Raw genomic sequence first — 15,647 nt, 5'->3', positions numbered from 1 at the left:
TAATTATATTTAAATATTAATAAAAAATGATTAAAAAATAAAAATATCATCCCACACTGAAAAAAAAATGCTTAGCTACTTAGTTGAAAGAGGAAATTACTTAGTCAAGGTCCCATATTATTGAGAAAAATTTAAAGCTAAGAAAGATTAAATAATTTAACACAGCCAGGGAATAGAAGAACCAATCATCTTTATTTTACCAGAGAGAGGTATATTAACAGGGTAAAAGAACTTATTAACCAATTGTAGGATAATGTCAAGTATGGGAAAGGAGAACAGAAAAAATGGTGTTTGCTGATAATTACTGATCAGCACAGGAACCACCAAAATCACCTGTTAGAACCCTTCATGTTACTAGTGAGAAGGAAACCTGGCGAAGTGCAGTGACTTCTGTACGAAGGCACATGGGAGATTATGAGCATTAGTGGCACTGGAAAAATCCTCATTTCAGTGGTAGTATACTTCCCATGGTTAGAAACAAAGAATAAGCAACAGAAAAAGTATGAGAATTAATAGAAAAGTATGGTTTACAAACACTATTTTAGTTGTCTCTGAGAGTTAAAAAAAATCTGTGTTTCCGTGTATTTCCTTTTCAATCAAACTGACCTAACAAATAGAAAACTCTAATAGCTATATGTTTTCTTTTATAACCTGGAATGTAACCTTAAACAACTAGGTCAAAATCATGAAAAGTGCAAATTAGGAGGCAGCAAACTACTTGGTCCACTATCCGTATTTGCTGATGTAATGAGAAAGATTCCTAGGAAACTCTTCTATACCACTGGCAGGTACAGACTCCCAAGTATGGCCCCACAGATGGACAATGGTGCAAGGCATTTCCTCACCTTGACCATGTAAATCAGGAGAAATCAGACTTAATGTTTCCTGATGAATATTAGCATAACTAATTTACACTGTTTTGTTATAAAATTTAATAGTACTCCAGGATAAGAATGGCATAACAGAATAAAACAGTATGAAAAATGTTAACTTCATCAATTAAAAAAAATTTTTTTAAATTTATTTTTAGAGAAAGGGGAAGGGAGGAAGAGAGGGAAACATCAATGTGTGGTGTCTCTTGTGCACCCCCTACTGGAGACTTAGCCCGCAACCTTGGCATGTGCTCTAGACGGGGAATTGAACCAGCGGCCCTTTGGTTCACAGGCCTTTGCTCAATCCACTGAGCCACATCAGCCAGGGTAAAAACTTTACCAATTTTAAATATTTGTTTTGAATAGAGTTAAAAATTCTACCATATAACAGAATGGAAACATAAGACAGACTGACACAGCTCAGAGGGAGGGATTGGGGGAACTGGAAGAGATTAGCCAGAAAACATATATGGGTGTGTGCACAGCCCACGGACACAGACAGTGAAGGCTAGGCTGGGGGCTGAGTGGTCAGGGGGAATGAGGGACATCTGTACTAATGTCAATAAAAAATAAAATTCTACCATAGCCGAGACTGAGGAGTGACTGGATTTACAGTATCCATTTCTGATAAGAATGCATTCTCTTTAGTTTTTTAAATTCTTTTTGAGACTGTGTTAGAGGGCTTTGGACTTCTGAAAGAAATAGGTAAATCTAAGCATGAGCTCAATATATTGCAGTTGACTTAAAAATAGCTTGTGTTACACATTACTGAAAATATCTTACCTTGAAAAAGGATTGCTTTATGTCTTGACCTAACCTTTCCGACATTTTGCCCATGTTGTCTGACATTTTAGTCATTCCCTCTGCCAAGCTATCAGGAAGGGATTTGACTGCATTTGAAACGTTCCTCATAGAATTTCGAAGTGGGTTTACAAAGGTGTCCATCTAAAGAGGAAAAGATATTACACCATGACTTTATTGTATCATATTTATTATTCAACTGAGAAGCCTGGGAAAACACAGAGGGTAACAACATATGAAAGATACAGTAATTTCCCAGTCTATAATAGTTCATTTCCTTTTAAAAGTATATAACTGCTGTCTTCAATGTGTCTTAAAAATATATTTTCACACACAAATATATGACTAAAATTTTTGAGTGATAAGGTTATTGCTAGAACATAAGTATGTTTTGGCTGCCTTTCTTATTAAATAAAATCTGGAAAAAAAAGTTTTCCAAAACGGAAACTGATGCACATGGAATTAGCTACATGTTTCTGCAACAATTTGAGGCAACAATAACATGGATATTTTGAGGAGATACAAAAATGAAACAAGCCAATAAATCGAAAGCTGAAATAACTAACAAGTGACTATTTAAAATTAACTTTTAAAAAATAATTTTTAGGATACATACATTCTCAATTAAGAATCTATGGAGGGTATTTGAAATCCATCATGAAGAAGAAAAAGAGAAACTGCAAACCAGTTATATAAACCACATTTTAGTAAAGAAGAGAAAAACTGTACAAGAAAATATCATCAGTGATATAAAATGGAATAATCTCCAGAGGATTTGGAAGCATTAAAACAGACATGTGACTATACAAAAGTTAATTTCAATTAGGAAAGGAAGAGACATCTAAAGAAGCCAAAGTAGCTGAACATGAAACTTTCTGAGATTCATTTAAAAAGAGCAGGACTTATAAAATCAGTCATGCAAAACTACAAGAAAAAGTTCCAGAAAGTATTGTGTCCCATAAAAACCATCACAGAAACAAATTATGTGCCATGCAGAAAGAAAAAAACAGTAAAAACACTGAACCCCATTATTTAAGGAACACAGCACAATGTTAATACAATCAAGAAGCAAAACACCTTCACTCTAATATGCTTTCAGGGTTTCCATTAGTGAAAATACTCTGAAAAGGCAGAATAATAATAACAAAAACTGAACTTTCAGAAAACCATAAATGGGCTGGGGCTTTGGTTACTCTCTGAATTAAGCTGAGCCAACAAACTACAGACATGCCTGAGAGAGCGTGCAACCTCTGGGGGCCACTGTCACAGGAGGACCATTTAGAGTAGAACCAAAGGACAGAAATGAGGATGAAGAAGGGTTTGAAAAATACCACCTCTGGTAAAGACAGATACGGAAATAAAAAGAATAAAAAGATGAAGCTAACTCTTATGTGTGCATGTGCACTTGGGTGTGTAAAATTATATATGTGTGTGTCTCTGTGTGTAATTCCAACTCTATATTCAGTAATTGTTAACTGGGACAGTACTCAAATCAATCAGAATATTATTTCCAACACTGACATTACTGCCAAGTGTTTTTTTTTTAACTGTAATGACATTATAAATGCAGTAAAAGTCCTAAGAGCACAAGCAGAATCCTTGTGTTTAAACACGAGATAAACACAAGAATGCCACATTTAAAAGGTGCAGCTTGAGGGAAAACCTTGAGTTCTACCTTTAATTTTTTGAGGCAACTCCTTAATGGGTTTTTTGTAAGTCTTTTTAGGTGGAGGGAGACAAGGGAGTCTTTTTTTCTTTTTAATTTTCATTTTAAAATAATTTCAAACTTTCAAAAAGTTGCAAAAATAATATACAGTTCCTTCATCCAGCTTCCCCAAGTGCACTATTGTTTGTGCTACTACTGCTGTTGCTATTACTAAGATCCAACATTTACTCAGGTTAGTTATGAACCAGGCCCTGCAATATACAGACTATCTCATTTGATTCACACGATGCTCTAAAATGAGGATTAACATCTCCATTTGCTGAGAAAACTAAAAGATCAAAAAGGTTAAGAAACATGTTGCAGATCACGGTTAGTATATGGAAGTGCAGGGAATTGAACCAAAGGACGACAGATTCCAAATTCTGTATTCTCACCCACTACGCTAGCTTGCCCAATTTGAGAACTTAATCACTTATTGTCTTAATCTAGTATACTATTCAAGTGCAGGGCTTGTAAACAAAAAGGAATTTTAAATAATAAAGATTTCACTTAAGAGACATGAAAAATATACCCTATTTAACCCTTTTCTAATCCTTACTCCAAGTAAGACATTTCCTCCCAGCAAGAAATTGTTCCTTCTGAAGCTAATGAAAAGCTGTGATCTGTCTTAGGCAAACCTTCCTTCATGCATCATTTCAAAGGTGTTTTTTTTCCTTTCTTTGAAGCTACTGCTGAATCAATCTACGTGTGAAGACAGGAGTTTATACTTATTAGATACAACTATAAGTACTAGGCGTAATAAAGCATAAAGATAAACATGCCAAGAAACACTTAAAAAACTGTCTAGTTTTAAAATGTACATACATCTAAATGTATCCTCTAATATCTAAACCAAAGTATGAATACAGACCTGTAAAGAAAATGCAATGGTCTGCTTACCTTGCGAGCAAAATCCCCCTTTCCTTTACTGTAGGCTTTGTTCTCAAGGAAATCATACACATAGTGAGCCAAAGCTGGGGATGCTTTCATCAGCTCAGGAGTTAACAATAACTAACAGAGGAAAGAAGAGAGTAAAGAATTTTAATTTTGCATTAAAAAGTAATTATACAGTTAAAGTCATCAATAATTCTATTACCATTAACAGTTTGGAGTATACTCTTTCCATCTAATATTTTGACTTTCAGCACATCTAATGTGAAAGTTGTCCAAAAAAATTTACCATTCCATTTTCAGGTTTTGTAGCTAATACTAAGTTCTACATTAATAAATTGTTATGTTATTCACATACTAATTTCAAATTTAACATTAATAGAAAGTACATAAAATACTCCAGACAAAAACTCTTAAGTGTGATGAAACAAAATATTGCTTCTTTGTTCTAATGAAAACTGTTATGATTCTACTCATGATGCAACCGAGCATTCTAGCTTAGCTCCTTCAATGAAACGTGACTGACCCACTGAGTTCACTGGCTAAGAAGTATACATACAGCACAACCACATTTAACGGATACGTCGATGACGCCCAATTTGGGAAAAGGTGGTTATTTTCTAAATCTTACAAGTAGCTATCACAGATTTTAATGCAACTAAAGTTAGTATATTAAAAAAGTAAAAACATTTGACAAGAGTAATAAAATTGGTGTCAGACATTCAGATCTAAGCCAGAAGACAAAGTTGAATAAAGGCAAAAATTTACCAGTTTTTGCTATCCTTTCAGTAAATAATAATGCATGGAAATTACAATTATGGTTATCAACAAATCCAAACAAACATAAATATTTAAGAGACAGAAAGAAACCTCAAAAGCAAAATATCCAGTACACTATTAGCTAAGTTAAACTAAATACTTAAGGCAGGGTCAGCAAGCTTTTCCTGTAAAGGTCCAGGTAGTAATTACTTTAAGTTTTGTGGTCCACAGAGTTTCTGCTGAAAGTACTCTTAACAAAACAGGCGGCGGGCTAGATTTGGCCTGCAGGCTCTAATTTGCTGACCCATGTTCTAGAGGACGGAGTGGGCCTGAAGAGTGAAACAAGGCATATGCACCTCAGCTGAAGCCTTGTGTAATACAGGAGAAAACTTTGTAAACCATTCATTAGTATAAAAAACTATAACAATAATATTATTAAATCTAGCATCTGGGTACCCATGTCTAAAACAATCTTATTTCTGGAAGTCCAAACAGCTTACACAGTATCTTGCAAGACATGTTTTCTTGTTCCACAGGAAATGTCTGCATGCTTAAAATACTACACATTAGAAATAGTCCCTCCGATCTGTTCCTCTCTTGGATTATCCTGTAATTTTAGAAGCATTTGGCTCATTCTGGACCATGGGAGGCAGGTATACACATTTATCTGAGAAATAAAATCTGCCAGCTTTGGAAATCTCATGAAGAACGACTATCTACACTATTATCTACTGAACTGGAAAAATGTAACTGTTTAGTCTGCTTCTAAGATACTTAGCCTTTACAGTAACATAGAATGGACAGGTGTGCCTGAGTGTCTGCATTCATGCAAACCTGAAGAAGCAAAACCCCTAGCTGAGTGTCAAGAAAACTTCTTAGTTAATTAATAGAAAATTAATATTTCTAAACTACTGAAGAGATTGCATGTCACATATGACATGCTACTCAAAAGTGACTGCTATTATAGACAGTCATTCCTTAATAAAGAAACGATGCTATATTAAAATGAAAATCCATGGGAAATAATAAACATGAACTTACCTGCAAATATGCATTAAGATCCTTTTTTCTCTTTTCTAAAAAATCTCTATCCATATTATTAAAAGTCTTTTTACCAGGAAGCTTCAATATACTTGACAGATTTTCAAACTAGAAGACAAAATACATCCAATAATCTTAATTTTTTACAGAAAGACAAAAGTAGGCTCTGGGTAGCTCAGCTGGTTAGAGCATCACCCCGATAGGCCAAGGATGTGGGTTCAACCTCCGGTCAGAGAACATACAAGAATCAACCAATGAATGCATAAATAAGAACAACAAATTGATGTCTCTCTCCTCACCCCTCTCTCTCTGTGTCTCTCCCTCCCTCTTCCTCTCTCTCTATAAAAGAGAAAAGTATTCGCATAGTGACAATTTCTCTACTTATCAAAAGCCCCATGAACAGATCATTTTGCAATATATTTCACTAAGCAAAAATCAGAAAATAGAAAAACATTTTCCAAGTATGTCCAAACCACAGTTCTAAAGTTATTTATTATAAAGCCATTTCAATGAAGAATGACAAACGTGGACGGCTGTGGAAGATGGGTGATGTTCACATGGGGTGTCATTTTAGTAGTTTTTCTAATTTTAAGATTGTTCAAAATTTTTATAATAAAAGGTTTTTAAAAAATTGTCCTTAATCATTTGACTCGTGCATAAAGTATTAGCAAATAAATTGATAATGATCAAAGTTATGAGTTCCTGGCTTGTTAAAAAATCTTATAAAGAAATACTTTTTATATTGATGACTTCAAATAGATGAATCCTTGTAATGGATAATTATTAAAAGCAGAAAAGGAAACTTAAAAATATAGCTTACAGCCCTGACTGGTATAGCTCAGTAGGATGAGTGTCGGACTGCAAAGTGAAAGGTCTCTGGTTTGGCTCCCAGTCAGGGCACATGCCTGGGTTGCAGGTTCGGGCCCCAGTTGGAGTGCATTTGAACAGCAACCTATCGATGTTTCTCTCCCCTTATCCCTTCCCTCCCGTATCTCTAATAAATAAATAAAATCTTTAAAACATATATATAGGTTACATTTATATTACAACTCTGCAATATACAACTGTAGTACTACACTAATACATACTTACCAACTACATGAAAAATAAACTCTCCGATTACTAACAACAACAAAAGAGCCATCAGCATTTATAAACTTAACATTTGGGTGCACCTTCAAAGCTTCAGGTATGTAGTAATGTGCTGTGCCTTGCTAAAGCACTACTTTAACCATACTAGCTGTTATCATTTAAGAGTCCCATTGTTTACAACAGTCAGTGATTGTGCTTGGCCAAGAGCCTCCCACCTGAAACTTCAAGCAGCATCACTGCTTTTCCTAAATGGCACATATTCTCAACTGAAACAACTTTCTAAAACCATTCTATATTCAAAAACTCACTCATTCCTGGTGCAGAAATCAAAGAGGAAATGAAAAGGTGCAGATAATTTTCATCCCCAAGCTGGAAAATTCTTTGTGATACACTATTAAATGGACTGGCAAACCAGATGGTTGCTTGGAGCTATAATGTGAACAAGTTCACTGTATGTTACACACCAAAGTTAAAAGCAGTTCTTTTGCCCCAGCCAAAGCAAGAACAACAAAAAAGTAGAGAGGCTATTTACAGGGAAGACGTTATACTGTAGTAATATTCACAAATTTGGTTAATTCACAAAATTATTAGAATGGCTCCTTCCTGGACATCAAATGGTCAATGGCTTAATTTTTTTTAATCATACCTAATGGAAGTAAATTTAATTTTTCACGGTATCTTAAAAGATATTTAATTTCCTGGAATATTACTTACCTACATTATCTTAAACTACGGACTCAATTTTACAGGAAGCAGTTTATTCTGGCACTACCAGTACGTTCTGGACTGAACTGTAGTCCCCCCGACATGAGGCCCTGACTTCCAGTCCTCAGAGTGTGACTGTGTGTGTAGACAGAGCCTTCAGAGAGGTGATGAAATTAAAACAAGTCCTTAGGGTGGGCCCTATTCGAATCTGGCTGCTGTGCTTATGAGAGAATGAAATCTGGACACACAAAAGGACACAGGAATGAGAGCCCGCAAAGGAAAGGCCCTGTGAGGCCACATCCGAAAGGCAGTGAACTGAAAGCCAAGGAGAGACGCCCCAGGCAAGATCAAGTTAGCCAACGCCTAGCTAGATCTTAGACTTGTAGCTTCCTGAAGGACGAAAAAATAATTTCGTTCTGCTCAAGCCACCCAGTCTGTAGTATTTTGTTATGGCAGCCCCAGCAAACTAATACACCAAGGGGATATAACAATTATCAGTAAAAAAAGTATTTCAGAAACTTTAAAATACTACACCTTATTAATAAAAAGAAAAAATTAAGTGTTACAATAAGTTTTTTTCTTGAAGTCTAAGTTATCAAACTCCTTTTAAAATTATCTGTCTGGAACAGAAGCATATATGATTAATAGTTTTCTCAAACATTGTTTATAAAAGGAAAAATGGGAAATTTTATACTTCATATTAACTTATTATAAGCTTAGTATTTAAAAGATTATTTATAGTACAAGGTAGCCCATTCATGAAAAGTAATATAATTCCCTCTGCCACAAATTCATAAAAATATTTAAAGATATATAAAAAAAATTAGAAATTTACCTATAGAATTCAAAAGAATTAAAATGAGGAGTAAAAATAAAGAGTATTTCAATGTTCACAAAGAACTCAAGTAATTTATAGAACTCATAAACCTTCAAAAATGAAAGATTTTTATCTTTCCATATTGAATATGTCAGGTTTAGGTTCCTGATACACTATGGGGGAACTTAAAAAAGCATGCTTGACATTTCATGTTAGGAGGACTGAAAATGTGTTTACATCTAGGCATGAATATACTTTTACTTAGTTACCTTAATACATACTTAATATCTTTTATTTTTTATTCTTAGTTGAGGATATTTTTTCATTGCCTTTAGAGAGACAGGAAGGGGAGGAGGGAGGGAGGGAAGATGAGGGAGGGGGCATGGGTGGGGGAGAAAGACATGGATGTTAGAAACACTGACTGGTGGACTTTTAATATGCACCCCAACCGGGGATGGAACCCACAACCTGGGCATGTGCCCTCACCGGAACTCAAACCCACAACACCTCTCCGTCTATGGGGTGACACCCCAACTGTTGCAGGAGATAGCACAGGGAGAATCCTGAGGCTGCTCTGCTGGTGCCGGCCAGCACCTGTGACCCAGCAGTCCTGAACCTGGTTCGATGAGGCTGCCAGGTGTTCCCAACAAGTGAAACTATGATAGTGTAAGGGAGGTGGGAAGCCCTTGAAAGTCTGTGTGTATCATCTCTACTAGCTGGGAAAAGGAAAACCCTGAGACTGTGTATTCATCCCAAGGCCTAGAATGGAGAGGGGGAGGGGGACTACAGTGCCCAAAAGAAAAAGCCCATAAACAACTTTGATTAACTGCATGCCTCCCATCATGTACAAAATGAGCAAACAGAGTCTGAAGCAAGATAAGGATTTGGGCTAACAGACCCTCAACCCATACCTACATTTAGGCAATCACGTCTCCATGGAAAACTGGCCCCACCTTTACCTGTCAATCAAAATGTAACTCTCTAATCCCATCCTGACAACTACATAAGTCCTCAGAGTAAAGGACTCACGCTCTCTTGGCTTGTGGCTCTCTTGCTACATGGGTGGCCCCTGGCCACCCCTTTATGGCCACCTGGGTGCTGGCCACCCTTGCTTTTGTTCTCTCATTTACTAATAAACTTTGCTTGCATGCTAATAGGCTCACTAACCTGTAATTGTTTACTGCATCAGCGAAAAGAACCAGGGTTTCTCCAGTAACACAACCAACTGCACCACACCAGCCAGGGCCATACTTAGTATCTTTTAAATCATTAGTGTTTTATCTATACTTACATACAAGCACAGTATCTACTGGAATGTAAACTCCTGGAGGCAAGGACTTGTCTTGTTCCCTATTTATTTCCAGCTCTGAGAACTGTACTAGACGCATAAAAAAACCTCCATACGTATTTGCTAACTAAATAAATGGGCAGCTCAGCCCATTTCTAATATAATATGTCCCTGAACATTTAAATTATTTCCTTTTCATTTTCTTTATCCATAAAATATCAAATTAGACTACTAAAATCTTTAAAAGATAAATGATAGTTCATCCATTTAGATTGAAAAAAGTTTACATCACAAAGTTAAAACAAAATGAAACCTATTTTTAAATAAATTTAATATTTTAACAGTTCAATAAAGTTAAAATTTGTGTCAACAGGTTGTGCTGTTACCAAACAGTGAATCATGAGTCACTGCATTTTATCCTTCTGCTATGTTATAGGGAATTTAGACCACCAACTCACACCGTACACAAAAATAAACTCAAGATGGGTAAAAGACTTCACTATAAATCATGACACCATAAAAGTCCTAGAGGAAAACATAGGCAGGAAAATTTCAGATATCCCATGCAGCAATATTTTCACCAATACATCCTCTAGCACAACAGATAAAGAAGAAGGAATAACAAATGGGACTTCATCAAACTAAAAAGCTTCTGCACAGCTAAGAAAACATCCACAAAATGGAAAGGGAACCAACTGTACGGGAGAACATAGTTGCCAATGATACCTCAGACAAGGGTTTGATCTCCAAAACATGTAACGAACTCACAGGACTCCACACCAGGACAAACAATTCAATTAAAAAATGGGCAAAGGACCTGAACAGACACTTCTCCAAGGAGGACATACAGAGGGCCCAGAGACACATGAAAAAAATGCTCAGTATCACTAGTCATCAGAGAGATGCAAATTAAAAACGAGATACCACTTCACACCAATCAGAATGGCCATCATAAACAAACCAACAAATAAGTGCTGGCGAGGATGTGGAGAAAAGGGAACCCTCGTGCACTGCTGTTGGGAATGCAGACTGGTGTAGCCACTGTGGAAAGCAGTATGGAATTTCCTCAAAAAACTAAAAATGGAACTGCCTTTTGATCCAGCAATCCCACTGCTGGGATTATATACCATGAGAAACCTGAATCACCAACTCAAAAGAACCTATGCACCCCAATGTTCACAGCAGCATTACTTACAACAGCCAAGTGCTGGAAGCAGCCTAAGTGCCCATTAGTAAATGTGTGGATCAAAAAACTGGAACATTTATACAATGGAATATTATGCAGCAGAAAAAAAAAAGGAACTCCTACCCTTGGCAACAGCATGGGTGGAACTGAACAACATTATGGTAAATGAAGTAAGCCAGGCTGTGAAAGACAAATACCATATGATCTCACCTATACATGGAACCTAATCAACAAAACTAATGAATGAGCAAAATAGAACCAGAGACTTGGAAATAAAGAACGAATTGACAGTAACCAGAGGGGAGAGGGAGTGGGGTAACGGGGAAAAGAAACAGAAGGGGCAAGCCAAAGAACGCAAATGGAGAACTTATGAGCACAGACAATGGCGGGGGGACTGACTGTGGGAATGGGGAGGTATGGGCAGGGGAGAGCAATGGGGGAAAAAAAGGGATAGCTATAACTGAACAATAATAAAAAATATTAAAAATATAAAAAGAAAAATGAACAAAATTTTATAGCTTTTATACACAATATTCAATATGTAAATAATAAATATTTTTAAACCAAATTGAAAATGCAAAATAAAGTGTGGCATTTTAAAACTAAAATAAATAAATAACAAAAATATAAATAAGGCAGAGCTAAGAGGCAAACAGCCTTAGTCTTATTCAGAAACACTTAGTATTTTGCTTAAACCTAAATTTTCATTGACAACCTTGGTTTTTAATTTCTGAAGCTCTGTGATCAATAATCATCCACTACTGTGACTTTATAGAAAACACAAAACACATCCACCTTGTCTGCACTGAGCCCTTTCAAAACTCAACTGTACTTTATCAATTTCATTAAATTTCTGCTTCTGTACTGAAAAGGGAAATTTCTTCATAAACTGTTCTATTAAGTTTTTAAAAAGTGTGTCCTCACTTACATTTTCAGTATGTAAACGTAACATTTACAGTTCTAGCCTAGAACATTTAAATTAAGCAATGATTATTCCTTTTAGTAGCAGAAAGTAAGTTAGAGAACTATTCACACAAAGAAAATTTCATATTATGGAAAATTCCCACTAATTTGCAAGTAAATAAAATTACTTTTAGCAATTCAAATTATCTTAAAATTTGTCCTTTGGTTAAAGTGAGGGTGAGAAAAAAAATATGTAAGCTATGGGTTTTAAAACAGAATCAAACAGATAACATTTGATAAAAGTAAAACAATTATTTCTTCAATGTGGGACAGAAAATCCTTTCACCTCATGAAGAGAAGAACAGACAGGTCCAAAGTTACTAATTTCCTTCTAAATATACTGTATTTTGCCATGTATAATGTGCTCCCATGTATGAGGCACACCCACGTTTTTGGCCCAAACTTTCAGGAAAAATATCTTTTGTTTTAATTTTTTAATTCAATTACTCATTTATTTATATTCAGATACATTTTTTTGTATTATAAAGGGTATTATTTTGCATATGGTTATCACCATTGCTTTCTAGAGTTACACTTTTAATGCATAAGCATAAATAAAAGACTTAAAAACATTTATATAGATAAAAAATTAGTACTACCCATGTATAATGTGCATCCTTATTTTTCCCTAAAAAATTTGGGCAAAAAAGTATGCCTTATACATGGCAAAATATGGTAATTCAAAATAGTCCTTTTAATGTGGGCTTTAGGAGTCAACACTAACCTGTTAATAATTTTTAAACTAGTAATAGTGTATCTCACTCTCACTCAAAAATATTTCAGTAAGTTAATAGTGCCAACTGTTTTTCCCCCACTATCTTAAATAAAAAAGACATTTTCTAGTTGCTAAACGGGTACAATGTTATTTCAAAGCTTTAGTCCACTCAATCAAATGCCTCCATTATTATAATTTTTACTGGTTTAATACCAGCTGCATATTTTAAAACTTTAATGAAATCAAAGACTCTCAAGAAATTAAAATAAATTTCATAGATCACCTAACCTACTCCAATTCATCTGCTGATGGTTTATTCTCTTCTAAGTTAAGGACAATATTTGTTTATTTAATAAAAAAATAGAACAGAGAAACATATTTAATAAAATATTTACATTTTAAATAAAATATTTAATAAAAAGAAAATATTTAGTAAAAATATTACTAAAGTAGAACATTTAAAACAAAATATCTAATAAAATATTTATAACATTTGATATTTTATATTTAATAACATTTAAAATCTTATATTTAATAAAATATTTTACATTTTATATTTAATATAGAACAGAGAAATAATTTGTTTATATTTGTTATCTTTAAGAGTCCTTATACTTCTATAAAACATTATTTAGTATTTAGTAAAAATTAAAAACATTATTTGCTTAATGTTATATGTAATTTAGGTTATGGTTCTTAAAATAATTTAATGGATCGAAGATTTAACTATTACACCATTAAATAAAAATGCCCTTTGAAATGACTATAGCTCTGAATGACACTGCTGAAAACAAAACCAGAAAATGTTTTATGGTGATCCCCATTCTCACTTTAAACCAAACCCAGATATCTCTGCAAAGCACAAAATATAAACACACACAACTCTTAAAATAAGAAATATACATTTTATTTATTTTTTTAAATTCCCACCTAAGGATATGTTTATGGAGTTTAGAGAGAGAGGAAAGGTAGGAGAGGGAGAGGAAGAGATGGAGAGAGAGAGAGAAATATCACTGTGAGAGAGAGACATCGAGTAGTTGCTTCCCTTGCACACCCTGACCAGGGATGGAACCTGCAACCTTTTGGTGTACAGGGCGACGCTCCAACCACCTGAGCCGCCCCACCAGAGTCACATTCATTTTAATTTCCCAAGGTCTACCACCGATATTTTGTCTAGTTCACAATGGTTATGTTTACTCAAAGCTGATTCATTGGTTAAGTGCTCAGAAATCATTCTAACATTTATCCTGGTTATACAGAAATTTTTACCTTATTTTCTTTCATTAGCTTTGGTCAATATCTTAGCATTCTCAGAACTACTCAAAATCAGACCTTGAATCAGGAAACAATTTAAAGTACACAAACTTTAACCCTCTTTACCTGTTCAGTGATTCTCATGTGGAAGTCATGGAAGTCACTGTAGCGCCGGTAGGTCTTCCACATCTCCTCACTGTTCACATTGCGCCGGTGCACAGTGATGGCGTACAGTGCGTATGTTTTGCCATGATCATTACAAACGCCTGCCACAGCATATGGGTCATAGTCAGCATATACTAGTCATTTAAAACAAAATGAAGAGGAACAAAAAGACACAAAAAGGAGGAAGATGAAGAACAAAACAAACAAAAAGGACAACATGAAATGAAGAATTTGAAATGACAGACTTGAGACTACAGGATGTCTCCAATGGATAAAACAGATTCCCATCCACTGTACTCACACCCGAAGGGTATGAAATATGAGGGCTACATTGCAAAATAAACTACAAGTTTACAGTGACACTACCAATCACACAGTGATGTCTACTTTGCACTATCTTCCCAATGAGCTTTTACTTCCATCGTTAGTTATGATGCCACGATACCACCTCACACTACAGCATTAGAGTGTTAGAGTTCATATAAGAAAAGTAACAGAAACAAAACAATAACCTTTTGTACTAGCCTTAACTATTTAGTTATATACTTTCTAAAATGTCCTCAACTGAACAGAAAGCAAAAGGCAGGGGATAAGATTTATCTGCTGTCTTGGCAACTCACTCTCATTTCTAAAATTCAACAGTTTACAAGTGTAGTTTATTCTGGAGATTTTTAAAAGGCATTTTCCTACTAATTTTCTACAAACCATCCACTTGTTCATATTCTGTACTAATCTTAAGGAGAGAGATGCTTGCCCTTTGCATCCCTTGTCTTTAGTATTTTGCATTCTCCAATCTCTCTTTATCGTATTCTACTCTAGATCATTTCTTAAGGTCTCCAAAAGTTTACTGAGTCTCCACTCATCTGTCTTTAGTCTATTCCATCCACTGACCTTAATTGCAATCACCATATATATAGTTTTAAAAGATTTTATTTATTTACTTTTTTAGAGAGGGGAAGGGAGGGAGAAAGAAAGGGAGAGAAACATCAGTGGGTGGTTGCCTCCTGTGTGCACCCTCACTGGGGACCTGGCCTGCAACTCAAGCACATGCCCTAGACTGGGAATGGAACCAGAGACCCTATGATTCAGCAGGCCAGCACTCAACCACTGAGCCACACCAGCCAGGGCTAATCACTGTATATTTTTATTTCTATAATTTTACTTGGTTCTTTCTTCATAGTGTTATATTCTTATCTCTATGAGTATTTTAAACACACCCTCAGGCTAGGAGACGCTGTGGAATGCAATCACTTGAAGATAGATGAGTCCAGACACACCATGTTGGGACACAGATAGGCTTTCAATTTCTTCTGGGTAACAGATACTCTATTTCTAACCATGATCTTTACATTCTTTGTTCTTTTCCTTGACAGTAAGCTAAAATGTTCTAGTA

General features: G+C 35.2%; 1 protein-coding gene across 2 annotated transcripts in view; it reads right to left on the bottom strand.

Moving 5' to 3' along the window:
- Nucleotides 1-15,647, bottom strand: part of SNX13 (sorting nexin 13) — a 113,830-nt gene that overhangs the window by 11,592 nt on the left and 86,591 nt on the right. Inside the window, exons 18-21 of one of the 2 annotated variants that reach the window (XM_024563072.3) lie at nucleotides 14,216-14,388; nucleotides 6,070-6,177; nucleotides 4,279-4,389; nucleotides 1,656-1,817 (exon numbers count right to left, since the gene is read on the bottom strand). In XM_024563072.3, the coding sequence (XP_024418840.3) occupies nucleotides 1,656-1,817; nucleotides 4,279-4,389; nucleotides 6,070-6,177; nucleotides 14,216-14,388 (554 nt within the window). The remainder of the gene's footprint in view (nucleotides 1-1,655; nucleotides 1,818-4,278; nucleotides 4,390-6,069; nucleotides 6,178-14,215; nucleotides 14,389-15,647) is intronic. The other variant, XM_024563073.3, reaches the window with a different exon arrangement.

This window comes from Desmodus rotundus, chromosome 6 (assembly GCF_022682495.2).
Source record: "Desmodus rotundus isolate HL8 chromosome 6, HLdesRot8A.1, whole genome shotgun sequence".
Taxonomy (NCBI): Eukaryota; Metazoa; Chordata; class Mammalia; order Chiroptera; family Phyllostomidae; genus Desmodus; species Desmodus rotundus.
The sequence above is the reverse complement of the archived record's forward strand: the minus strand, read 5'-3'. Positions and strand labels throughout refer to the sequence as shown.